The sequence below is a fragment of the Pistacia vera genome, unplaced genomic scaffold, assembly GCF_008641045.1.
Source record: "Pistacia vera cultivar Batoury unplaced genomic scaffold, PisVer_v2 Contig25, whole genome shotgun sequence".
Lineage (NCBI taxonomy): Eukaryota > Viridiplantae > Streptophyta > Magnoliopsida > Sapindales > Anacardiaceae > Pistacia > Pistacia vera.
This window is the reverse complement of record NW_022196057.1, coordinates 361,343-388,472: the sequence shown is the minus strand read 5'-3', so window position 1 is coordinate 388,472 and position 27,130 is coordinate 361,343. Positions and strand designations below refer to the sequence as shown.

The 27,130-nt window shown below is 35.1% G+C and overlaps 2 protein-coding genes, 1 non-coding gene and 1 pseudogene across 5 annotated transcripts in view; 3 read left to right on the top strand and 1 right to left on the bottom strand.

The window, feature by feature from the left end:
* Positions 1-21,492, top strand: part of LOC116132197 (zinc finger CCCH domain-containing protein 30-like) — a 29,931-nt gene extending 8,439 nt beyond the window's left edge. The window contains exons 1-3 of one of the 3 annotated variants that reach the window (XM_031417858.1): positions 5,275-5,659; positions 6,295-8,487; positions 21,381-21,492. In XM_031417858.1, the coding sequence (XP_031273718.1) occupies positions 6,306-8,462 (2,157 nt within the window). In that variant the 5' untranslated portion in view covers positions 5,275-5,659; positions 6,295-6,305 and the 3' untranslated portion in view covers positions 8,463-8,487; positions 21,381-21,492. Of the gene's footprint in view, positions 1-5,274; positions 5,660-6,294; positions 9,160-21,380 lie in introns of those variants that run through there. The other 2 variants (XM_031417856.1, XM_031417857.1) reach the window with 2 other exon arrangements.
* LOC116132210 lies at positions 269-1,106 on the top strand (annotated as a pseudogene).
* Positions 2,740-27,130, bottom strand: part of LOC116132209 — a 35,929-nt gene continuing 11,538 nt past the window's right edge. The window contains 7 exon segments of the mRNA XM_031417866.1: positions 2,740-2,794; positions 2,880-3,001; positions 3,098-3,193; positions 3,273-3,284; positions 20,185-20,208; positions 23,505-23,595; positions 25,980-26,041. Coding sequence (XP_031273726.1) covers positions 2,740-2,794; positions 2,880-3,001; positions 3,098-3,193; positions 3,273-3,284; positions 20,185-20,208; positions 23,505-23,595; positions 25,980-26,041 — 462 coding nt within the window.
* Positions 15,639-15,712, top strand: TRNAI-AAU. Its single transcript has one exon. It is a non-coding gene; the product is annotated as a tRNA-Ile (tRNA).

The following is a 27,130-nucleotide window of genomic DNA, read 5'->3' as shown; positions in this document are numbered from 1 at the left end:
TGGTATGCTCATGGAGTGTTTGAGTGTGGCTACACCCAGCTCAATACAGAACTCGGCTATGCAAAGATGGCACAAGTTGAATAGGCGGGTTTGCTTTTGCTCACACAGCTGAAGAACTTCGCCCCTTGTATGTCTTTCTGGATCTGTGGTTCCTTCACCACGCTCATCTGTGAAGCAGTGCTGGTGTCATGGATATGGCTGCCACATTGAGCCTTCCCTGGTTCTCCCTCATCGACTCCTGCCATGTCACAATCCCTTTACTCAACCCATGTCTCCTTCAGGGAATGGCAATATGCACTCATGCATGGCGTGGCCACAACCAAATGTTCCTACACTTAATCTCCCGGGGAGCAACTTCAATCGAGTCGCTTGAGGTTCCCTTAGTGCTAGAGATCCCTGCTGATGATTTTAGCATGTCAGAACATGATGCCCAACAACGATATTAAATGATCTAACTGTTTTTCAATCACGAAACAGTCCTGTGTCTTTGAGTCGCTCTGGTCGGACTAAAACACTGATCCCTCAAATCTGGAGGAGCTTTCACTGCTGAGGTATCTTATCTCCTAGGTATTCTGACAGGCCGTTTTCTCCCTGGCCACAAATCAGCTGTTCTCAATCAACTCCAACAACAAGATGCTATCTCCCATTAATACAAATGTTCTCTCCAAAAAACGTAGAGCACCCCTAAGGCAGGCTTCATTTTGGTTGGATCTCCCGGTAGAATGTCACCAAGAAGTGTGGAGCCAATTTCCCCAATGGGCTCTAGGCTAGCTGCTTGATGCAGCGTGAGAAGCAGCAACAGCTCGAAGCCTCAGCTTGAGGGACCTAGGATCCAATAATCCCATCCCAACTGTTGGTTCTCCTGTAATGCAAATTCTTGGTCTAAATGGGGATCTCCAAATGGAAAAGTAGACTGGTCAGTTAATGGGGATGAACTAGAACTTTTGCGGAAGATCAAATTCGTTTGATCTTCGGAAGAACATTGGTGAGGAGCCTGATCTAACTTGGGTTCAGCTCTAGTTAAGGAATCACCACCTGGGATGATGAAGAGAAACCAACAGTTCTGGCCTCTGGTGCCGCATCTTCTGGTGAGGTTTGAGTTCTAGTTCTCCTACTGATTCATTGATCATTCGGTTATTGGGGCATGGCTTGAGCAAATGCAGCTTGATCTTGTAGTCTAGTGAATAATTTCATCTTGATTACTCAAATTGATGATAGGTAAAGCACATTTCACAAGGTACATATTATTTGCTGGTTGGTATTTTGGGATGGTTGAGCTTTGGGAAGACACAACAGTAGTGAAGGTGGAACAAAAGGGTGATGTTCAACAGTTAAGTGTTAAAAGAATGACTGAAAGTTCAGGCAAATTATTCAATTTTTCTTATACATTTTATGTTTATTACAGAAATTAAGAAAGTGGGAAGAAGCCTCTCTCTGGACATTGATTAAGAAAACTTAGTCAGGCTTGGTCTCTCTCTTCTAATATTTTCTGCTCGTAGGATTATTCTGCTGCTAAATTTTCTCTTCAAAGAAATGGCTGATACAAGACCTTTATTGATCTTTTGATGTCTCATTTTAGTTCCCAAAATATTTATTTTCCTTGGATAGTGATTGACTAAAGAACGTAAGTGGGGGAGAAGGGGAGGGTATCTTTTTGATGGGCAATGTAATTTAGATGCCATATGTTTCCTTTATTATTAATATATTTGAATACCTTTTTTTTTTTTTTTCTTTCCTTAGTTGAACCTCGCCTCCTTATTTTTTCTTGATTCACTTTGCCTGCTTTTTCGGATGTACATACAATCAATAAAGAAGCCAAGTTAATATATATGTTATGGGTGTCATTATGAATTGTATCTCCATCCGATGTTTCGGTTATTAATTGGTTATCATTATTTGTGAGACACAAAGGAATAGAATATGTTAAGATCTTTTAATCTTTTAAGAAGAAGATCCACATGTGGAATAACATAGATAGTGGATATATTTTCTTGAATAAGGAATGAATTTATGAGATCTAACTTTTAAAAGATGGTGGTTGGGGTCCTTGACTTTGAGATTGAGGAAGAGGGTATTTTCAATTTTGACCTTTTGTGTTTTGATGCAAACCACTCAACCCATAAGTAAGGTGGGTGGGCAAGCCTCTATTGAAGTTGGATAAGAAATGGTTAATATTTTCACTTGGGTATTTTGATAGTGATTTGAGTCTTTGTGGTGGGTCAAGTTCATGTTGTAAGATTTCAGGGTTTTGCCCTTTTTATGGTCGGTTGTAGAGTAGGTTGCTTACTTTCTAAGTATAATGTTTTGGTTCTAAGCATTATTTATTAATCAACTTTTCTTTATATCAATCCCCATTGCTTGCTTTTAGGGCACCGTTCCTCTCACTCTAGATGGCGGCTTAATATTTCTTCGTTTTTATATACCTTTTATTTGATTAGTTGCTTGTGATTAGTATATAATGCTAAGGCTAATATGCACTTGACAATATTGCCTGATTTTCATCACTAAAGTGATCAAAATTTCTATGTGGAAGAGGAGAGAAATGGTGGTCGGTCATGTGTTTATTTATAAAAGATATGGTACAATAGCACTCAAACAGAAGCATTATATATGTGTATCTGGGAAATGATACCTCAAGAAAAAAAAAAACCAAGAAAAATAGTTGTTTTAACGACAAACACTAGAGAACATAGTTAAGTAATTTTAGTCCTGAATCCTGAAGCTATATATATATAAAGCTTATGGTAACAATCGGGCTTTGAGAAATCCCCAAGGTCCAGTTCCAGTTCCCATCCTGCATGCAAAAATTGAAGTCTTTTTACTTAAATAAAAGTGTTCCAAAAGATAGTTTTATGTGTAAATTAGTTGATTTTGGTCACCTCCATACACCAGCAAATGTGCGGAGACCCATGTAAATTGTTAAAGCTATCCAGATTCCAGCAAAAACTATTGCTCTTAAAGAGAACAAATAGCTTGCTATGCTTACCATGGCCACCAAAACCTGAAGAAAATGACAAGAAGTTTGACATTTATCAGAAGAGAATTTGGAAAGAGATTGAAGATTAATTCAACATTTAAGAGCCTGCTGTGTACTAACCATGGAGTATGCAGAATATGCAAAATCAGAAGCTCCAAAATTTACACCATCAAAGACAAAAGCTAGAGAATTGATGGGTTGAGTTGCTGCAACAAACTGAAGGGTGAAAGAGAGAGATATTTGTTTTAAGTTAATTTACCAATATGATACACGTATGTCCGGAAGTATGAATTACCGGTATGCCGATGTTTATAAGGGGGATAACATGAACATCTTTTGAAAAGATTCCAGAGCCGAAGTAGAGTCAAGTCCTACAAAAGAGCAAGCCCCAAGCCTAGAACAAAACCCATCTGCAAAACCAACATTATGATAATTTTCACGATCTTGTTTTTAACATTCATCAATAAAAAAGATGAGACCTTAATTGTAAATCTCAGGAACGTTCGAATCATATAAGTTTTATATAGGGGTATATTAGAGAGTGTTTGTCTAAGCTATAAACCGGTCAAACTAGCTTATAAGCTCTAAAAATAAGCTGACTTGTTTGTTATTATTTTTTGAACTTATAAAGAAAAAAAAAAAAAAAAAGTTGGGCGGGGGTAGGGGAGGTATTTTTTTTTTTTTTTTTTTGCTTATAAAGCTAGTTTGACCAAATATATTACACATTATTTTAATTTTAAAATTCTATAGTATACCCTGTTTAATATAGACATTTTTTAGTCATTTTATAATAAAATGTACTTATAAGCCACATTTTACCAAACACGCCAACTACTTATCAGTCACTTATAAATATTTAATCAAACACATAATTGCTTAACATTTCAAATGCTATAAACTAACTTGTTATATAGCTAATTTTCATAAACTAGACAAACACCCCTATATTAACGAAAAAAAGATCATTTTAAAGATTACTAGGATATTTAAAATATGTTTGATTGGTTGAAAAAATCGGTGAATAATATGTTTGGTTGGAAGGGTATGGGTGGGTATGTTATATAAAATATAAATTGCCCTCCTTTTAAATATTAATTAATATATTTTTTTATTATTTTTTAAATCATTATTAACTCTCTACATTTGAAATTTACTAAAACACTAGCATATAAAACTTTAATTTGTAACAAAATCACCCTCACCCGCATAGTTATGGTTATTAAAAGTGAAAATTTGTCACCAACAACTTATATTCCTCATAATATATTAATATGAAGTAAGTGATAGTTATTTATTAACAAAATATATTATATGCTTTCAAATGGGCATAGCATAATCTAACTACTTTTCTCCTAAACCCAAATCTTTTCTTCTAATCAAGACAATTTCATGATTGTTGTCCTATGTCTTTCAAAACCTTAACTCAATCTATATATAATTATTGTTGCTTACTTTGGTAAGAAATTCAAACTGTGAAGATAAGATTTGATTTTAAAGTCAATTGCAATTAAATATAATGCATTAAAATACATATGTATATGGTAAATGACACGTAATGAGTTCTATCCAACTTCGTTTATGATGATATTAGAATTATGTTTGTTTGAGACGATGGTTAGTCTTGATATTTTTGTACCTTGATAGGTTTGTACTTTGACTATGCACGCCAAATGTGAAAGAAGGTGTTAAAAGTTGTAATATATTACCAATTTGGTAGACTGTTATAAAATATATGGTTGAATTTTCTCCTTTTTTGATTCGGCTTTTGTGAGTGGGTTTTACCCGAGCTCATGTTTTTTGGTATTCTTAATTTTGGATTTATACTTGTCAATATTTGTTTTCTTAATTCAAAAGGCATAAGGATAAATTCTAAAGTAAATATACCTTAAACAACTTTAATTTTTATTATTCTTAATTTTGGAATCAAATTTCTCCCGTAAGTAAATCACTTCAAGTTTCCTTTTAAAAATATTAAAGAAAAGGTTGAATAATAATAGTAATAATAAAAGAAATTTATTTTAAGAAACTCTTTGTATAAATTTTTTCATTTTTAAAATAGAAACTCTTATTACACACATATTTTTATTTATTTATAAAAATATAATATTATATTATGATTTGACTCTAAATTAAACCAAAATTGACTATTGCCCTGACACATTCTCTTTGATTGGCGGACTCCAAATCTCCAATTCCAATCCAGCTTTTAACACGCCACTTCACGTCCACAATCTTTCCCACCTCACTTTAAATTTAACTCTCATTTCAACTTCATTTAACGTGCATTTCAATACCATTTCATTTCTTCTTGTTTCTTCATTTTTATTTTGAGCTTAAACTCTATCCATCCTTGTAAAATCTAATCTTCCATTTCCATTTCTAGGCTTTACTTTCTTCCTCTCCAAACAATCTCTTTCTTTATTCTTGGTTTAGTTCAGTTCAGCACAGTTTTTGTTTCCTCGGTAGCATCGAACGTGAAGAAGATGTTTACAAGTTGTGCTATAAAACAACACTTCATCTATTATCTCTCTAGCTTGTCTTCTTCTATCACTTTACTTGAGGCAGTTTCGGCCATTGATCTTTGCTCTGCAGATCCATGAAGCCCCATGCTGATTCGTCTTCTCTCTTTCGTTAGATCTGTTGACTTTTCTTCTACTCACCTCATGCTTCAAATTTTGTATGGTGAGTTCTTTTTAGTATTTAAGTTTTCGTTGTTGTTTGGTTGCTGAGAAAATGGAATGTCCTGAAAAAGAGTTTTGGTTTTTTTTTTTTTTTTTTTTAAGTGAATAGCAAAAAGTTTTGATTTTTAGAATAAGAATCTCTCATGCTTCTACCAAAATAAGAAAAAAATTAAAGTAGTTGTAATCTAGATTATTCCCAAGTACTTATATGATATGTCTGTGTAGATTATTCTAGAGTTTGAGTTGCAGATCTACCTTTACTAAGGTTCTTGTTGTTGGTGATTATGATTTGGTTTTGATTTTGTCCAATCTTCTTGTTAAAGTTTTGTGCTGATCTATTTGTACATGATCCATTACAAGATTAGTATATTTTTCTTGTCTATAAGTTAGTTCTATGCAATTATACGTATTGCTTGTAATGAATAAGTAGCTCTCATTCTATCTCAAAATATATAAATAAAAATGATGTTTTACTAAGTTTCAGTACGGGTTTTCTATGATATTTTCATTATTATCATTATTTTGGTTTATTCTATGGTATTGTCGTCATTAATTTTAGTGTGTTTTATGGATTTGTGGGTTTCTAGAATTGGTATGATTTATTTATTCATTTAATTTTTGTTCATGATTCTCCAGCTAATTGAAGCATGTGCGGTGGTCCAGAGCGATCAAAATCTAGCACCAAAGATATGAATAACCTTAGTGTTGAGACTGAAGATTCTTTTTCCAGCTTACTTGAACTTGCTTCTAACAATGATGTTGAAGGCTTTAAGCGAGTATTAGAGCGGGATCCTTCTTGTGTTGACGAGGTTGGGCTGTGGTATGGCCGTCAAAAAGGCTCAAAACAGATAGTTCGCGAGGCTAAAACTCCGTTGATGGTTGCTGCTACCTATGGTAGTGTTGATGTGCTTAAGCTTATACTGCTGCATTCTATGGCTGATGTAAATCTCTCATGTGGCACGGACAAAAGCACTGCCCTTCATTGTGCTGCTTCTGGAGGTTCACCTGATATGATTGATGTTGTTAGACTGCTCTTAGCTGCAGGTGCGGATCCATATTGTGTTGATGCCAGTGGTCGACGTGCGGTTGATGTTATTGCTGTTCCACCAAAGCTGCAGAGCATGAGAATCGCTCTTGAAGAACTTCTTGGAAGCAATTGTGCTTCTCGTGTTAGCCGTGATGTTGAGAGCAATTTGACAATATCGACTAGTTCTTCTAGTTCTAGCTCCCCAATCCTCTCTGTATTAGGCAATGGGTCACTACCATCTCCTACTGAGTTAGCATCTTCTCCAATATCCTCAAAGTTTAATGATGTATCTGTCAGTGCTGTTGCTGAAAAGAAAGAATACCCAATTGATCCATCTCTCCCAGACATAAAAAACAGCATTTATGCATCTGATGAGTTTCGGATGTTCTCCTTCAAGGTCCGTCCTTGTTCCCGAGCATATTCCCATGATTGGACAGAGTGCCCTTTTGTCCACCCGGGGGAGAATGCTCGGCGAAGAGATCCTCGGAAGTTTCACTATAGCTGTGTGCCTTGTCCTGATTTTCGTAAGGGTTCTTGTAGGCGTGGTGATATGTGTGAGTATGCTCATGGAGTGTTTGAGTGCTGGCTACACCCAGCTCAATACAGAACTCGGCTATGCAAAGATGGCACAAGTTGCAATAGGCGGGTTTGCTTTTTCGCTCACACAGCTGAAGAACTTCGCCCCTTGTATGTCTCTTCTGGATCTGTGGTTCCTTCACCACGCTCATCTGTAAGCAGTGCTGGTGTCATGGATATGGCTGCCACATTGAGCCTTTTCCCTGGTTCTCCCTCATCGATCTCTGCCATGTCACCTAATCCCTTTACTCAACCCATGTCTCCTTCAGGGAATGGCAATATGCACTCATCCATGGCGTGGCCACAACCAAATGTGCCTACACTTAATCTCCCGGGGAGCAACATTCAATCGAGTCGCTTGAGGTCTTCCCTTAGTGCTAGAGATATCCCTGCTGATGATTTTAGCATGTTGTCAGAACATGATGCCCAACAACAGATTTTAAATGATCTAACCTGTTTTTCTCAATCACGAAACAGTCCTGTGTCTTTGAGTCGCTCTGGTCGGACTAAAACACTGAATCCCTCAAATCTGGAGGAGCTTTTCACTGCTGAGGTATCTTCATCTCCTAGGTATTCTGATCAGGCCGTTTTCTCCCCTGGCCACAAATCAGCTGTTCTCAATCAACTCCAACAACAAAGCATGCTATCTCCCATTAATACAAATGTTTTCTCTCCAAAAAACGTAGAGCACCCACTAAGGCAGGCTTCATTTGGTGTTGGATCTCCCGGTAGAATGTCACCAAGAAGTGTGGAGCCAATTTCCCCAATGGGCTCTAGGCTAGCTGCATTGATGCAGCGTGAGAAGCAGCAACAGCTACGAAGCCTCAGCTTGAGGGACCTAGGATCCAATAATCCCATCCCAACTGTTGGTTCTCCTGTAAATGCAAATTCTTGGTCTAAATGGGGATCTCCAAATGGAAAAGTAGACTGGTCAGTTAATGGGGATGAACTAGAACTTTTGCGAAGATCAAATTCGTTTGATCTTCGGAAGAACATTGGTGAGGAGCCTGATCTAACTTGGGTTCAGTCTCTAGTTAAGGAATCACCACCTGAGATGATGAAAGAGAAACCAACAGTTCTGGCCTCTGGTGCCGCATCTTCTGGTGAGGGTTTGAATTCTAGTTCTCCTACTGATTCCATTGATCATTCGGTTATTGGGGCATGGCTTGAGCAAATGCAGCTTGATCAGCTTGTAGTCTAGTGAATAAATTCATCTTGATTACTCAAATTGATGATAGGTAAAGCACATTTTCACAAGGTACATATTATTTTGCTGGGTATTTTTAGGGATGGTTGAAGCTTTGGGAAGACACAACAGTAGTGAAGGTGGAACAAAAGGGTGATGTTCAACAGTTCAAGTGTTAAAAGAATGACTGAAAAGTTCAGGCAAATTATTCAATTTTTTTTCTTATACCATTTTATTGTTTATTACAGAAATCAAGAAAGTGGGAAGAAGCCTCTCTCTGGACATTGATTAAGAAAACTTAGTCCAGGCTTGGTCTCTCTCTTCTAATATTTTCTGCTCGTAGGATTATTCTTGCTGCTAAATTTTCTCTTCAAAGAAATGGCTGATACAAGACCTTTATTGTATCTTTTGATGTCTCATTTTTTCAGTTCCCAAAATATATATTTTCCTTGGATAGTTGATTGACTAAAGAAACGTAAGTGGGGGAGAAGGGGAGATTAATTCTTTTTGATGGCTGCAATGTAATTTAGATGCCAATATGTTTCCTTTATTATTAATAATATATTTGAATACCTTTTTTTTTTTTTTTTTTCCTTAGTTGAACCGTCTTGCCCTCTTATCTTTTTCTTGATTCACTTTGCTCGCTTTATTTCGGATGTACATACAATCAATAACTGAAGCCAAGTTATATATATATGTTATCTGGGTGTCATTATTGAATTGTATCTCCATCCCGATGTTTCGGTTATTAATTGGTTATCATTATTTGTGAGACACAAAGGAATAAGAATATGTTTAAGATTCTTTTTAATCTTTTAAGAAGAAGATCGTCACATGTGGAATAAACATAGATAGTGGATATATTTTCTTGAATAAGGAATGAATTTATGAGATCTAACTTTTAAAAGATGGTGGTTGTGGTCCTTGACTTTGAGATTGAGGAAGAGGGTATTTTCAATTTTGTACCTTTTGTTTTGTTTTGATGCAAACCACTCAACCCATAAAGTAAGGTGGGTGGGCAAGCCTCTATTGAAGTTGGATAAGAAATGGTTAATATTTTTCACTTGGGTATTTTGATAGTGATTTGAGTCTTTGTGGTGGGTCAAGTTCATGTTGTAAGATTTCTAGGGTTTTGCCCTTTTTATGGTCGGTTGATGAGTAGGTTGCTTACTTTCTAAGTATAATGTTTTGGTTCTAAGAATTATTTATTAATCAACTTTTCTTTATAATCAATACCCCATTGCTTGCTTCTTAGGGCACCGTTCCTCTCACTCTCTAGACGGCGGCTTTAATATTTCTTACGTTTTACATAGCCTTTTATTTGATTAGTTGCTTGTGATTAGTATATAATGCTAAGGCTAATATGCACTTGACAATATTGCCTGATTTTCATCACTAAAGTGATCAAAATTTCTATGTGGAAGAGGAGAGAAATGGTGGTCGGTCATGTGATTTTTATTTTATAAAAGCTCTATGGTACAATAGCACTCAAACAGAAGCATTATATATGTGTATCTGGGAAATGATACCTCAAGAAAGAAAAAAAACCAAGAAAAATAGTTGTTTTAACTGACAAACACTAGAGAACATATAGTTAAGTAATTTTAAGTCCTGAATCCTGAAGCTATATATATAAAAAGCTTATGGAAACAATCGGGCTTTGAGAAATCCCCAAGGTCCAGTTCCAGCTCCCATCCTGCATGCAAAAATTGAAGTCTTTTTACTTAAATAAAAGTGTTTCCAAAAGATAGTTTTATGTGTAAATTAGTTGATTTTGGTCACCTCCATACACCAGCAAATGTGCGGAGACCCATGTAAATTGTTAAAGCTATGTTAACACTGTGACTCCGACGGATGACACAACCTAGGCTATCCAAAGGTCTTGTTCAAGTTGGCCACAATAGCACTTATCACATTTATGACTTATCGTCCATTGGCTTGTACTAGTATACAACTTACCAATCTATTAGGTTTGTAAGGTGTCCAATAGATCTCGAAGAATAGTCGAGATGCACGCAAATTAGCTCAGACACTCTGTCATTAAAAAAAAAAAAAAAAGGTTGGAAGAAAAAATTTAGAATATCGAGCTATACACACTCCATACTATAAAACAATAATTTATATCATTATAAATTTTTTTGGTAGTGACTAGTTATTATCAAGTTGAAAAAACAATATGTATTTATTAATCGGTGATACTATTGAAGTAATTCAATTCTTTATATTTATGTATTAATTATGTAAAAATGAACCAACATAATTCCTTAAATATGGAAGAAACACGTTGCCTAACTTGATTAAGATTAGTTATGGTTATTAAAAGTGAAAATTTGTCACCAACAACTTATATTCCTCTATATATTAATATGAAGTAAGTGATAGTTATTTATTAACAAATATATTATATGCTTTCAAATGGGCGTAGCAATATCTAACTACTTTTCTCCTAAACCCAAATCTTTTCTTCTAACAAGACAATTTCATGATTGTTGTCCTATGTCTTTCAAACCTTAACTCAATCTATATGTAATTATTGTTGCTACTTGGTAAAATTCAAACTGTAGATAAGATTGATTTTAAAGTCAATTGCAATTAAATATAATGCATTAAAATACATATGTATATGGTAAATGACACGAAATGAGTTCTAGCCAATTTCGTTTATAATGGTATTAGAATATGTTTGTTTGAGACGATGGTTGGTTTTGATAGATTTGTACCTTGACTATGCACGTCGAATATGAAAGAGGATGTTAAAAGTTGTAACTATCGTTAATTTGATAGATTGTTATAAAATATATGGTTGACTTTCTTCTTTTTTGATTTGGTTTTTGTGATGGGTTTTACCCAAACTCATTTTTTTTTTTTTTTATTCTTAATTTGGATTTATACTTGTCAATATTTGTTTTCTATTCAACAAGCATAAGGATAAATTCTAAGTAAGTAATATACCTTAAACAACTTTAATTTTTATTATTCTTAATTTTGGAATCAAATTTCTCCAGTAAGTAATCACTTCAAGTTTCCTTTTAAAAATATTAAGAAAAAGGTTGAATAATAATAGTAATAATAAAAGAAATTATTTAAAGAAACTCTTTGTATAAATTTTTCATTTTTAAAATAGAAACTCTTATTACCACATATTTTATTTGTTATAAAAATATAATATTATATTATGATTTGACCCTAAATTAAACCAAAATTGACTATGCCCTGACACATTCTCTTTGATTGGCGGACTCCAAATCTCCAATTCCAATCCAGCTTTTAATCCGCCACTTCACGTCCACAATCTTCCCCACCTCCTTTAAATTTAACTCTCATTTCAACTTCATTTAACGTGCATTTCAATACCATTTCATTTCTTCTTGTTTCTCCTTCTTTTTATTTTGAACTTAAACTCTATCCAGTCCTGTAAAATCTAATCTTTCATTTCCATTTCTAGGCTTTACTTTCTTCCTCTCCAAACAATCTCTTTCTTTATTCTTGGTTTAGTTCAGTTCAGCACAGTTTTTGTTTCCTCGGTAGCATCGAACTGAAGAAGATGTTTACAAGTTGTGCTTAAAACAACACTTCATCTATATCTCTCTCTAGCTTTCTTCTTCTATCACTTACTTGAGGCAGTTTCGGCCATTGATCTTGCTCTGCAGATCCATGAAGCCCCATGCTGATTCGTCTCTCTCTTTCGTTAGATCTGTTGCATTTTTCTTCTACTCACCTCATGCTTCAAATTTTGTATGGTGAGTTCTTTTTATTATTTAAGTTTTCGTTGTTGTTTGGTTGCTGAAAAATGGAATGTCCTGAAAAGAGTTTTAGTGTTTTTTTTTTTTTTTTTTTTTAAGTGAATGCAAAAAGTTTTGATTTTTAGAGTAAGAATCTCTCATGCTTCTACACAAATAAAAAAAATAAAAATAATTGTAATCTAGATTATTCCCGAGTATTTATATGATATGTCTGTGTAGATTATTCTAGAGTTTGAGTTGCGATCTACCTTACTAAGTTCTTGTTGTTGGTGATTATGATTTTGTCTAATCTTCTTCTAAAGTTTTGTGCTGATCTATTTGTAGACGATCCATTACAAGATTAGTATTTTTTCTTGTCTATGTTAGTTCATGCAATTATACTATTGCTTGTAATGATAAGTAGCTCTCATTCTATCTCAAATATAATAAATAATGATGTTTTACTAAGTTTCAGTACGGGTTTCTATGATATTTTCATTATTACATTATTTGGTTTATTCTTGGTATTGTCGTCATTAATTTGAATGCGTTTTATGGATTTGTGGGTTTCTAGAATTAGTATGATTTTTTATTCATTTAATTTTTGTTCTTGATTCTCCAGCTAATTGAAGCATGTGCGGTGGTCAGAGCGATCAAATCTAGCACCGAAGATATGAATAACCTTGTGTTGAGACTGAAGATTCTTTTTCCAGCTTACTGAACTTGCTTCTAACAATGATGTTGAAGCTTTAAGCGAGTATTAGAGCGGGATCCTTCTTGTGTTGACGAGGTTGGGCTGTGGTTGGCCGTCAAAAAGGCCAAACAGATAGTTCGCGAGGCTAAAACTCCGTTGATGGTGCTGCTACCTATGGTAGTGTTGATGTGCTAAGCTTATACTGCTGCATCATGGCGATGTAAATCTCTCATGTGGCACGGACAAAAGCACTGCCCTTCATTGTGCTGCTTCTGGAGGTTCACCTGATATATTGTGTTGTAGACTGCTCTTAGCTGCAGGTGCGGATCCATATTGTTTGATGCCAGTGGTCGACGTGCGGTTGATGTTATTGCTGTTCCACCAAAGCTGCAGAGCATGAGAATCGCTCTTGAAGAACTTCTTGGAAGCATTGTGCTTCTGGTGTTAGCCGTGATGTTGAGAGCAATTTGACAATATCGACTAGTTCTTCTAGTTCTAGCTCCCCAATCCTCTCTGTATTAGGCAATGGGTCACTACCATCTCCTACGGAGTTAGCATCTTCTCCAATATCCCAAAGTTTAATGATGTATCGTCAGTGCTGTTGCGAAAAGAAAGAGTACCCAATTGATCCATCTCTCCCAACATAAAAACAGCATTTAGCATCTGATGAGTTTCGGATGTTCTCCTTCAAGGTCCGTCCTTGTCCCGAGCATATTCCCATGATTGGACGAGTGCCCTTTTGTCCACCCGGGGAGAATGCTCGGCGAAGGATCCTCGGAAGTTTCACTATAGCTGTGTGCCTTGTCCTGATTTTCGTAAGGGTTCTTGTAGGCGTGGTGATATGTGTGAGATTGCTCATGGAGTGTTTGAGTGCTGGCTACACCCCTCAATCAGAACTCGGCTATGCAAAGATGGCACAAGTTGCAATAGGCGGTTTGCTTTTTGCTCCGCCAACAGCTGAAGAACTTCGCCCCTTGTATGTCTCTTCTGGATCTGTGGTTCCTTCACCACGCTCATCTGTAAGCAGTGCTGGTGTCATGGATATGGCTGCACATTGAGCCTTTTCCCTGGTTTCTCCCTCATCGATCTCTGCCATGTCACCTAATCCCTTTACTCAACCCATGTCTCCTTCAGGGAATGGCAATATGCACTCATGCATGCGTGGCCACAACCAAATGTTCCTACACTTAATCTCCCGGGGAGCAACATTCATCGATCGCTTGAGGTCTTCCCTTAGTGCTAGAGATATCCCTGCTGATGATTTTCATGTTTCAGAACATGATGCCCAACAACAGATTTTAAATGATCTAACTGTTTTGTTTTCTCAATCACGAAACAGTCCTGTGTCTTTGAGTCGCTCTGGTCGACACTAAACACTGAATCCCTCAAATCTGTATTTGGATTAGTTTATGGTGCCTTGTTTCACCACCTTATTTGTATAGTGCGGTCTTAGTGCACAAGCACAAGATGGAACACTAAATAAGCTTAAAACACCCATAAACTCTCAAAGATAAATAAGAATATGAAGAATATAGAGGAAGAGAAAAACTTTATTTTATTGCTCTCAATTGAGTATAATGCTTGGAATGAATGAATAAACATAATACTAGCTAGCTTTATATAGGATTTTAACAAGTAGATCTTGCTAGGGGTGTTTGGTTTCAGGTACTTTATATTTTTTGAAAATATAAAGTACCTGAAATAAAATAAAATTGTTAACAAAAATAAAATTGTAAATTATAAATTCAAAATTACAAACTCCATTACTTTGTAAAAGTAGATTCTCAAAAGTCAAACCAAATTACTTTAAATGTTATAAGATATAAATATAAATATATTCACGTTACTTTTTCTACAAAAGTTTTTATTTACTCCCCTAATCTTTAATTTTATTTTATATTAGTCTCGATTTCTGGTTCCTGATTCTGGTTCCGGTTCCTATAGTTAGGAACCGGAACCGTACAGTAACGGTTCCAAAAATTTGGAACCGGAACCTACCCGTTGACTATCGGTTATGGGTTGGAACCAGAACTAGAACCAAACCCCAGGTACCCGCCGGTTCTGATTCCAATAAGTTCTTTTGAATACTCCTAGATCTTACGGTGTAGATCCGTACATATTCATTGAAATAGATGACTAGGATTAAGTGTACAAACAATAGAATGCTTTGGTGAAGGAATATTCTAAAAGCTTATGGGTCAAGTCTAAATCAAGTCTCTTTAATTGGATATTGGGTCTGGTATAGACTTGAAAAAAAGTCGAACGTGACACTTGAACACTTTTAAGAGAGATTTGGGAGTTTAGAATATTTTATAATAAAATTGGGAGGAGAAAAAGAAATGTAAAATTATAAAATGGGTATTTAAGTCATAAAGATAATTTAAAGAAGGTTTAAGCAATGGCACGTGTAGGGCGATAAGGGAATAAGTTAAAACTTAGAAAGAAGTTGAAAATGAAATAGTTTTGTTGGCGTTGAAGGGAGCCAAAGTGGTTTTGACATTGTATGTGGATAGTTAGGAAGCTAAAAGATTGAAGAAGTGTTTTTTTCAAAATGGGACCAAAGTAGGTTGTTACCAAGCAAGAAGAAGTGCTTTTCAAAATGGGACCGATTCAGCTTTGTTTGATAATCAAAATCAATATCCATTGGCTTTTCTCTCAAAGGTTGTTGGAATGGAGTTTTCAATAAACCTTAAAGTAGACCTATATCTACATTTTACATCTTCCTTTTTTTGTGGGCTTTTGATTTCTATTATATCTTTTGTACTGAAAACAGTTGGCCTATTAGCTCAGTTGGTTAGAGCGTCGTGCTAATAACGCGAAGGTCGCAGGTTCGAGACCTGCATGGGCCATATGCTTTCCCTTTTTTTTTTTTTTTTTATTTTATATTATCCATCTTTTTTAAGTTAATATAATTTTTAAAATAGAAAATATAATGTTTATGCTTTATGAATTATGTTACTGTTAAGTTATCCTCCCCCTAAACAAATAGTAATAATTCTTTATTTAAAGAAATAATATCTCATTAACGATATCACGAATCAATACATCATGTTATATTGTATTCAATTAATCATACAAATTGTAAAGATAAAAAAAAAAAAATTAAGATACTATTGATCCTCTACCATATTCTCATCTTTCTTCTTTTTATTTATTTATTAGTATCATAATGTATCATTTTTTCTTTTTCTTTTTTTATGTTTGAAGTGTTCGGATCAGCTTTTGTATATCTCGTCAAATCCTCAGAACCCATTGAACATCTTAAAAATTCAATGTTCTAAGATAAATCATAAATATAATAGGTGATTCTTAAGTGGTTTGAATTTAGAAAATCAATTAAATGAACAAACTTTTTTTTAGGTCAACCTTTGGATTCATAATGTGCCAAAGAAACCATTATCCAAATACCAATTAAAGAGAAAACGAATCTTGCAATAGGATTGCCTTATTATGGCAAAAGCATTATCACCATTACTTAGTTTAGTGGGGCATCAAATAAATAAATAAATAATATTATCTATTAATTAAAAACTTAGATTAATAACCCACTTATCCTTCTTGGTCATGAGAGACAAAAATAATTCTCTGAGCATGAATAATGCAATACTTAAGCCATACAAAATATAATATTTTTAACCTTATATCATATTAAATTAATCTCTTGTTTGCCTATGACTTCACGTTTCAAATAATAAAAAAAGTCCCCAACATTTGGAATATGTTAATAGGACTTTGAGTGGGAACACTATTCATGACATTTATTCTTACAATTAGGATAACCCTAATTTTTTATAAAATAATCACCACCATGGATTATAATAGAAGCAAAAATATTATTTATCAAAAGAAAGCTAAAATGGATTAACCACTTGACTCCGACGGGATGACACAACCTTAGGCTATCCAAAGGTCGTCTGTTCAAGTTGGCCATCAAGTAGCCACTTATCACATTTATGACTTATCGGTCCATTAGGCTTGTACTAGTAATACAACTTACCAGATCTATTAGGTTTGTAAGGTGTCCAATAGATCTCGAAGAATAGTCGAGATGCACGCAAATTAGCTCAGACACTCTGTCATTAAAAAAAAAAAAAAAAAAGGGTTGGAAGAAAAAATTTAGAATATCGAAGCTATAACACATCTTCCATACTATAAAACAATAATTTATATCATTATAAATTTTTTTGGTAGTGACTAGTTATTATCAAGTTGAAAAATATACAATATGTATTTATTAATCGGTGATACTATTGAAGTAATTCAATTCGTTATATTTAATGTATTAATTAGTGTAAAAATGAACCAACATAATTCCTTAAATATGGAAGGAAACACGTTGCCTAACTTGATTAAGATTAGTTATGGTTATTAAAAGTGAAAATTTGTCACCAACAACTTATATTCCTCTTTAATATATAAATATAAGTAAGTGATAGTTATTTATTAACAAAATATATTAATTGCTTTCAAATGGGCGTAGCATAATCTAACTACTTTTCTCCTCACCAAATCTTTTCTTCTAATCAAGACAATTTCGATTGTTGTCCTATGTCTTTCAAACCTAACTCAATCTATATGTAATTATGTTGCTTACTTTGGTAAGAAATCACAACTGTTAAGATAATTTGATTTTAAAGTCAATTGCAATTAAATATAATGCATTAAATACTATTTATATGGTAAATGACACGAAATAGTTCTAGCCAATTTCGTTTATAATGGTATTAGAATTATGTTTGTTTGAGCCGATGGTTGTTTTTGATAGATTTGTACCTTGACTATGCACGTCGAATATGAAAGAGGATGTTAAAGTTGTAACATATCGTTATTTTGATAGATTGTTATAAAATATATGGTTGAACTTTCTTCTTTTTTGATTTGGTTTTTGTGAGTGGGTTTTACCCAAACTCATTTTTTTTTTTTTTTATTCTTAATTTTGGATTATCTTGTCAATATTTGTTTTCTTATCACAAGCATAAGGATAAATTCTAAAGTAAATATACCTTAAACAACTTTAATTTTTATTATTCTTAATTTTGGAATCAAATTTCTCCAGTAAGTAAATCACTTCAGTTTCCTTTTAAAAATATTAAAGAAAAGGTTGAATATAATAGTAATAATAAAAGAAATTTATTTTAAGAAACTCTTTGTATAATTTTTTCATTTTTAAAATAGAAACTCTTATTACACACCATTTTTATTTGTTTATAAAATATATATTATATTGATTTGACTCTAAATTAAACCAAAATTGACTATTGCCCTGACACATTCTCTTTGATTGCGGACTCCAAATCTCCAATTCCAATCCAGCTTTTAATCCGCCACTTCACGTCCCACAATCTTCCCCCACCTCACTTTAAATTTAACTCTCATTTCAACTTCATTTAACGTGCATTTCAATACCATTTCATTTCTTCTTGTTTCTCCTTCATTTTTATTTTGAACTTAAACTCTATCCAGTCCGTAAATCTAATCTTTCATTTCCATTTCTAGGCTTTACTTTCTTCCTCTCCAAACATCCTTTCTTTATTCTTGGTAGTTCAGTTCAGCACAGTTTTTGTTTCCTCGGTAGCATCGACCTGAAGAAGATGTTTTACAAGTTGTGCTATAACACACCTTCATCTATTATCTCTCTAGCTTGTCTTCTTCTATCACTTTACTTAGGCAGTTTCGGCCATTGATCTTTGCTCTGCAGATCCATGAAGCCCCATGCTGATTCGTCTCCTCTCTTTCGTTAGATCTGTTGACTTTTCTTCTACTCACCTCATGCTTCAAATTTGTATGTGAGTTCTTTTTAGTATTTAAGTTTTCGTTGTTGTTTGTGTTGCTGAGAAAATGGAATGTCCTGAAAGAGTTTTAGTTTTTTTTTTTTTTTTTTTTTTTAAGTGAATAGCAAAAAGTTTTGATTTTTAGAGTAAGAATCCTCATGCTTCTACCAAATAAAAAAAAAAAAAATTGTAATCTAATTATTCCCGAGTATTATATGTATGTCGTGTAGAATTCTAGAGTTTGAGTTGCAGATCTACCTTTACTAAGATTCTTGTTGTTGGTATTATGATTTTGTCTATCTTCTTCTTAAAGTTTTGTGCTGATCTTTTGTAGACGATCCATTACAAGATATGTATATTTTTCTTGTCTATAAGTTAGTTCTATGCAATTATACGTATTGCTTGTATGATTAAGTAGCTCTCATTCTATCTCAAAATATAAATATAAATGATGTTTTTACTAAGTTTCAGTACGGTTTTCTATGATATTTCATTATATCATTATTTTGGTTTATTCTATGGTATTGTCGTCATTAATTTGAATGCGTTTTATGGATTTGTGGTTTCTAGAATTAGTATGTTTATTTATTCATTTAATTTTTGTTCTTGATTCTCCAGCTAATTGAAGCTGTGCGGTGGTCCAGAGCGATCAAAATCTAGCACCGAAGATATGAATACCTTAGTGTTGAGACTGAAGATTCTTTTTCCAGCTTACTTGAACTTGCTTCTAACAATGATGTTGAAGGCTTTAGCGAGTATTAGAGCGGGATCCTTCTTGTGTTGACGAGGTTGGCTGTGTATGGCCGTCAAAAAGGCTCAAAACAGATAGTTCGCGAGGCTAAAACTCCGTTGATGGTTGCTGCTACCTATGGTATGTTGATGTGCTTAAGCTTATACTGCTGCATTCTATGGCTGATGTAAATCTCTCATGTGGCACGGACAAAAGCACTGCCCTTCATTGGTCTGCTTCTGGAGGTTCACCTGATATGATTGATGTTGTTAGACTGCTCTTAGCTGCAGGTGCGGATCCATATTGTGTTGTCCCAGTGGTCGACGTCGGTTGATGTTATGCTGTTCCACCAAGCTGCAGAGCATGAGAATCGCTCTTGAAGAACTTCTTGGAAGCAATTGTGCTTCTGGTTTTAGCCGTGATGTTGAGAGCAATTTGACAATATCGACTAGTTCTTCTAGTTCTACTCCCCAATCCCCTCTGTATTAGGCAATGGGTCACTACCATCTCCTACTGAGTTGCATCTTCTCCAATATCCTCAAAGTTTGATGTATCTGTCAGTGCTGTTGCTGAAAAGAAAGAGTACCCAATTATCCATCTCTCCCAGACATAAAAAGCATTTATGCATCTGATGAGTTTCGGATGTTCTCCTTCAAGGTCCGTCCTTGTTCCCGAGCATATTCCCATGATTGGACAGAGTGCCCTTTTGTCCACCCGGGGGAGAATGCTCGGCAAGAGATCCTGCGGAAGTTTCACTATAGCTGTGTGCCTTGTCCTGATTTTCGTAAGGGTTCTTGTAGGCGTGGTGATATGTGAGTATGCTCATGGAGTGTTTGAGTGCTGGCTACACCCAGCTCAATACAGAACTCGGCTATGCAAAGATGGCACAAGTTGCAATAGGCGGGTTTGCTTTTTCGCTCACACAGCTGAAGAAACTTCGCCCCTTGTTGTCTCTTCTGGATCTGTGGTTCCTTCACCACCTCATCTGTAAGCAGTGCTGGTGTCATGGATATGGCTGCCACATTGAGCCTTTTCCCTGGTTCTCCCTCATCGATCTCTGCCATGTCACCTAATCCCTTTACTCAACCCATGTCTCCTTCAGGGAATGGCAATATGCACTCTGCATGGCGTGGCCACAACCAATGTTCCTACACTAATCTCCGGGAGACAACATTCAATCAGTCGCTTGAGGTCTTCCCTTAGTGCTAGAGATATCCCTGCTGATGATTTTAGCATTTTGTCAGAACATGATGCCCACAAACAGATTTTAAATGATCTAACCTGTTTTTCTCAATCACGAAACAGTCCTGTGTCTTTGAGTCGCTCTGGTCGACTAAAACACGAATCCCTCAAATCTGGAGGAGCTTTTCACTCTGCTGAGTATCTTCATCTCCTAGGTATTCTGATCAGCGCCGTTTCCTCCCCTGGCCACAAATCAGCTGTTCTCACAACTCCAACAAAGCATGCTATCCTCCCATTTACAAATGTTTTCTCTCCAAAAAACGTAGAGCACCCGCTAAGGCAGCTTCATTTGTGTTGATCTCCCGTAAGAATGTCACCAAGAAGTGTGGACCAATTTCCCCAATGGGCTCTAGGCTAGCTGCATTGATGCAGCGTGGAAAGCCACAACTACCGCCTCGCTTGAGGGACCTAGGATCCAATAATCCCATCCAAACTGTTGGTTCTCCTGTATGCAAATTCTTGGTCTAAAGTGGTCTCTCCAAATGGAAAAGTAGACTGGTCAGTTAATGGGATGAACTAGAACTTTTGCGAAGATCAAATTCGTTTGATCTTCGGAAGAACATTGGTGAGGAGCCTGATCTAACTTGGGTTCAGTCTCTAGTTAAGGATCACCACCTGAGATGATGAAAGAGAAACCAACATTTCTGGCCTCTGGTGCCGCATCTTCTGGTGAGGTTTGAATTCAGTTCTCCTACTGTTCCATTGATCATTCGGTTATTGGGGCATGGCTTGAGCAATGCAGCTGTATCAGCTTGTCTAGTATAAATTTCATCTTGATTACTCAAATTGATGATAGGTAAAGCACTTTTCACAAGGTACATATTATTTTGCTGGGTATTTTTAGGGATGGTTGAAGCTTTGGGAAGACACACAGTAGTGAAGGTGGAACAAAAGGGTGATGTTCAACAGTTAAAGTGTTAAAAGAATGACTGAAAAGTTCAGGCAATTTTCAATTTTTTTTCTTATACCATTTTTTATGTTTATTACAGAAATCAAGAAAGTGGGAAGAAGCCTCTCTCTGCATTGATTAAGAAAACTTAGTCCAGGCTTGGTCTCTCTCTCTAATATTTTCTGCTCGTAGGATTATTCTTGCTGCTAAATTTTCTCTTCAAAGAAATGGCTGATACAAGACCTTTATTTGTACTTTTGATGTCTCATTTTTTCAGTTCCCAATATTATATTTTCCTTGGATAGTTGATTGACTAAAGAAACGTAAGTGGGGGAAAGGGGAGGGTAATTCTTTTTGATGGCTGCAATGTATTAGATGCCATATGTTTCCTTTATTATTAATATATTTGAATACCTTTTTTTTTTTTCTTTCCTTAGTTGAACCATCTTGCCCTCCTTTATCTTTTCTTGATTCCTTTGCTCGCTTTATTTCGGATGTACATACAATCAAACTGAAGCCAAGTTATATATATATGTTATCTGGGTGTCATTATTGAATTGTATCTCCATCCCGATGTTTCGGTTATTAATTGGTTATCATTATTTGTGAGACACAAAGGAATAGAATATGTTTAAGATTCTTTTTAATCTTTTAAGAAGAGATCGTCACATGTGGATAAACAAGATAGTGGAATATTTTCTTGAATAAGGAATGAATTTATGAGATCTAACTTTTAAAAGATGGTGGTGTTGGTCCTTGACTTTGAGATTGAGGAAGAGGTATTTTCAATTTTGTACCTTTGTTTTGTTTTGATGCAAACCACTCAACCCATAAAGTAAGGTGGGTGGGCAAGCCTCTATTGAAGTTGGATAAGAAATGGTTAATATTTTTCACTTGGGTATTTTGATAGTGATTTGAGTCTTGTGGTGGGTCAGTTCATGTTGTAAGATTTCTAGGGTTTGCCTTTTTTATGGTCGGTTGATGAGTAGGTTGCTTACTTTCTAAGTATAATGTTTTGGTTCTAACATTATTTATTAATCAACTTTTCTTTATAATCAATCCCCCATTGCTTGCTTCTTAGGCACCGTTCCTCTCACTCTCAAGATGGCGGCTTTAATATTTCTTCCTTTTATATAACCTTTTATTTGATTAGTTGCTTGTGATTAGTATATATGCTAAGGCTAATATGCACTTGACAATATTGCCTGATTTTCATCACTAAAGTGATCAAATTTCTATGTGGAAGAGGAGAGAAATGTGGTCGGTCATGTGATTTTTATTTTATAAAAGCTATTGGTACATAGCACTCAAACAGAAGCATTTATATGTGTATCTGGAAATGATACCTCAAGAAAGAAAAAACCAAGAAAAATAGTTGTTTTACTGACAACACTAAGAACATATAGTTAAGTATTTTAAGTCCTGAATCCTGAAGCTATATAATATAAAGCTTATGGTAACAATCGGGCTTTGAGAAATCCCCAAGGTCCAGTTCCAGCTCCCATCCTGCATGCAAAATTGAAGCTTTTTACTTAAATAAAGTGTTTCCAAAGATAGTTTTTTGTGTATTAGTTTATTTTGGTCACCTCCATACACCAGCAAATGTGCGGAGACCCATGTAAATTGTTAAAGCTATCCAGATTCCAGCAAAACTATTGCTCTTAAAGAGAACAAATAAGCTTGCTATGCTTACCATGGCCACCAAAACCTGAAGAAATTGACAAGAAGTTTTGACATTTATCAGAAGAGATTTGGAAAGAGATTGAGATTAATTCAACATTTAAGAGCCTGCCTGTGTACTAACCTGGAGTATGCAGAAATGCAAAATCAAGCTCCAAAATTTACACCATCAAAGACAAAAGCTAGGAATTGATGGGTTGAGTTGCTGCAACAAACTGAAGGGTGAAAAAAGAGAGTATTTAGTTTTAAGTTAATTTACCAATATGATACACGTATGTCCGGAAGTATGAATTACCGGTATGCCGATGTTTATAAGTGATAACATGAACATCTTTTGAAAAGATTCCAGAGCCGAAGTAGAGTCCAAGTCCTACAAAGAGAGCAAGCCCCAAGCCTAGAACAAAACCCATCTGCAAAACCAACATATGATAATTTTCACGATCTTGTTTTAAACATTCATCAACATAATAAAGATGAGACCATTAATTGTAAATCTCAGGAACGTTCAATCATATAATGTTTTATTATAGGGGTATATTATGAGAGTGTTTGTCTAAGCTTATAAACGGTCAAACTACTTATAGCTCTAAATTAAGCTGACTGTTTGTTTATATTTTTTTGAACTTATAAGAAAAAAAAAAAAAAAAAAGTTTGGGCGGGGGTTAGGGGAGTATTTTTTTTTTTTTTTTTTTTGCTTATATAGCTAGTTTGACCAAATATATTACCACATTTCCTTGTTTAATTTTAAAATTCTATAGTATACCCTTGTTTAATATAGCACATTTTTTAGTCATTTTATAATAAAATGTACTTATAAGCCACATTTTCAAACCCGCCAACTACTTATCAGTCACTTATAATACTTTAATCAAACACATATTTGCTTAACATTTCAAATGCTTATAAACTAACTTGTTACTTATAAGCTAATTTTCATAAACTCAGACAAACACCCCCTATATTAACGAAAAAAAGATCATTTTAAAGATTACTAGGAATATTTAGAAAATATGTTTGATTGGTTGAAATAAATCGGTGAATAATATGTTTGTTGGAGGTAATGGGTGGGTAGTTATATAAATTATAAATTGCCCTCCTTTTTAATATTAATATAATAATATTTTATTATTATTTTTTAAATCATATTTTTACTCTCTACATTTGAAATTTTACTAAAACACCTCAGCCATATAAAACTTTAATTTGTAACAAATCACCCTCACCCGCCCCCAAGTCGCTGTCGGAGTCAGCTACCATTGCCAATGCTCGTCGTCGACAGTCTGGGAATGGTGCATGACTGGCTGATATAGCCGCTGTGCGCTACAAAGCAGAAATGGCCATGGATCGCAAATCCATGGCCGAAAAATGGCCATTTCACGGCCATATGTGGCCTGGAAACGGCCATAGAACCACTAGATCTGGCGATCCATGGTTGGAAAAGCTTTCTGGCGCATGATAGGCCAAATCTCGTTGGTCGTGCACCATTAATGTGGCTGATTTCTGCGCCGGCGATGGTCTTGGGTGGCTGGGGGTATTTTGTTAACTTTTAATTTTTTTGTGGTTGAAGTGTTTAGCTAATTTCTCAAATGTAGGGCTGGACTAATTGTTATTTGTACATTTGAGGGCAATTGTGTCCGAAATGGTTTTTAATTAAGGCAAAATGAGTAGAAAATCAGAGTACCTCGATAATGTTTTAATAACCCCTTTACAAGGTAATAAGATTATCCCCCACATTACTAAAAATAACACTATTTGCAATATAAGATTACTGTAATATTTTTACTTGAACCAAACGTAGAAACTTGTAAATAACGATGATTATCCCATTATGTTATATACGCCCTCCAAACGCCCCCTAGGGCGTTTGGTTCAGGAATTTTGGATTACTGGAAAGATAGTTACCTTAGATTATTGGGAATGTTTAGGAAAATGTGTTTGGTTAATTGGTAAGTATGTTATATTATATGTTTGGTTGAGAGGAATAAATTGGTGGATATGTTATTTAAATTACTGAATTGTCCTCTAATTAAATATTATTATTATTTAATAGTATTTAGATTATATAAGCCCCCTTACATTTAAAAACTTAGCAAAAAAAAAAAAAAAAAAACCCCATAATAAAAGTTTGGAAAATCAACAAAACACCCCCACCAACCCAGCTACTGTCGATCGTCGGCACCCACCATAGGCTATCGGCAGCCAGCAACCTAACGGTGCACAAAAGGCAAAAAATGGCCGCCGTACGTCGATATGCCTTCAACGGCTAGTTGATGGATCGGTCTTTGATGACCTGATTAGATTTGCCGTCAACCATTTCCGACCAGATATCAGTTCGCAATGGCCATATTGGCCATTTTTGGCATTTCGTGCATTGTTCCGTGGCGGTTGGCCGCGGCGGTGGTTACCGCGGTAGGTGGCTGGGGTGGTGGTTTGGTGTGGGCTGTAATTTTTTTTTTAATTCAGGGTAAATTTGTTAAAAAAGTTAATTATTGGGGTGAAATAGTAAAAGCTATATTCATGTAATAAATTTAAAAATAAGGGCATTATTGTCCTAAAATTTTATTAATAAGAGATAGAATCGTAATAAAAAATATCCCTAATATCTTAGAATACCTAGAAATAGAAAAATCGAATTACCTTAAATATTGTCAATAGTACCACTATTGGTACTTAAAGATTATCGTATCTTATATTACTTGATACTAAACATGATAATCTAAGTAATATAAGTGACTTGATCCGAGTAATCTCAAATACCCCCTAACCAAATGCTCCCTTAAAATATAATGGCTTACCTGCAGTACCTGTTTGCTGCACCTGTTGCCTTCTCATAGTCCTTCTCAGCAAATGAACAAGCTAGAATGGCCTGACAGTGGAGGAAACATGTTACTGATAAGTTCATAATTCATAATGCTCCTCATTGAAATCATAATCATGAGAAAAATTGGAAGTTATTAAATACCTGTCCCGCAACAGCCAATCCATCAGCCAGAAGAGATGATGTGAGCCAGACCTGTAGCAAATTTGGAACGCAGCCATAGGTGTTGAACCAGGCGTGCAGCCATTGAAGCTGCGAGTGTGACCAGATAGTCGCAGCTATTACTCTGGTTAACAAATAAAAACCTGTGCCCAAATACAAAAATCAGAAATTAAACTAATGAAACATGAATGTTATACTCGATACTTTCAAAAAGTACAGAGGGAGTTAAGCCCCTTACCATTTTTAGAAACCGACTAAATTGCAAATCCCTTAGACTTGGGTAAGAATGGACTTGTTTCATCAACCTCCCCAGGGGATGAATGAAATCAAGTATCTGGGGATCATCAATCATTTGTTAGTACACAGGATGCCTAGGAACATCATTTAGACTTCTATTAAAGGATTCATGCAATGATAAAACTTACTGTGAAAGAACATGTGCAATGGCGGCTCCACTGACACCAAGACGGCAAACAAAGATATTGGGTCCAAATGTTGTATTGTTAAATCTCCTGCAACTGTTTTACGGGAAATGTGATTTTATATATCGCTAAATGAACTAAAATTCTGAATGATAAAAGAGAGAAATTTCGGCTACCAGTGGCGTATAAGGAGTTTTTGTATCCTTCAATCCTCGAAAAACCCCTTGCATTGCTAGAGAAAGGGACTGCAGGAGCACCCAGTGATCTTAAAGTCAAGTATTTCTGAGCAGGTTTCATCATGGGAGAATTCTGATCAATCGCGAAGAAAAAAGATTTCCTTACTCAGCACTTGGTAACACAAAATCAAAACAAAAATAAATCCTGAAATATTAAGAACTTACAGACTTCACTCCCATAATATGCAACAGAGTTTGACTCCGAATACAAGAAATATAGCTTGGACAAGACCAAGAAAGGCGCCTATAATTAGTGCAGTTGATGCTGAAGGGATATGTCGCTTCCCCTTACTCAACTCTTTGCTTCCATTAGAGAG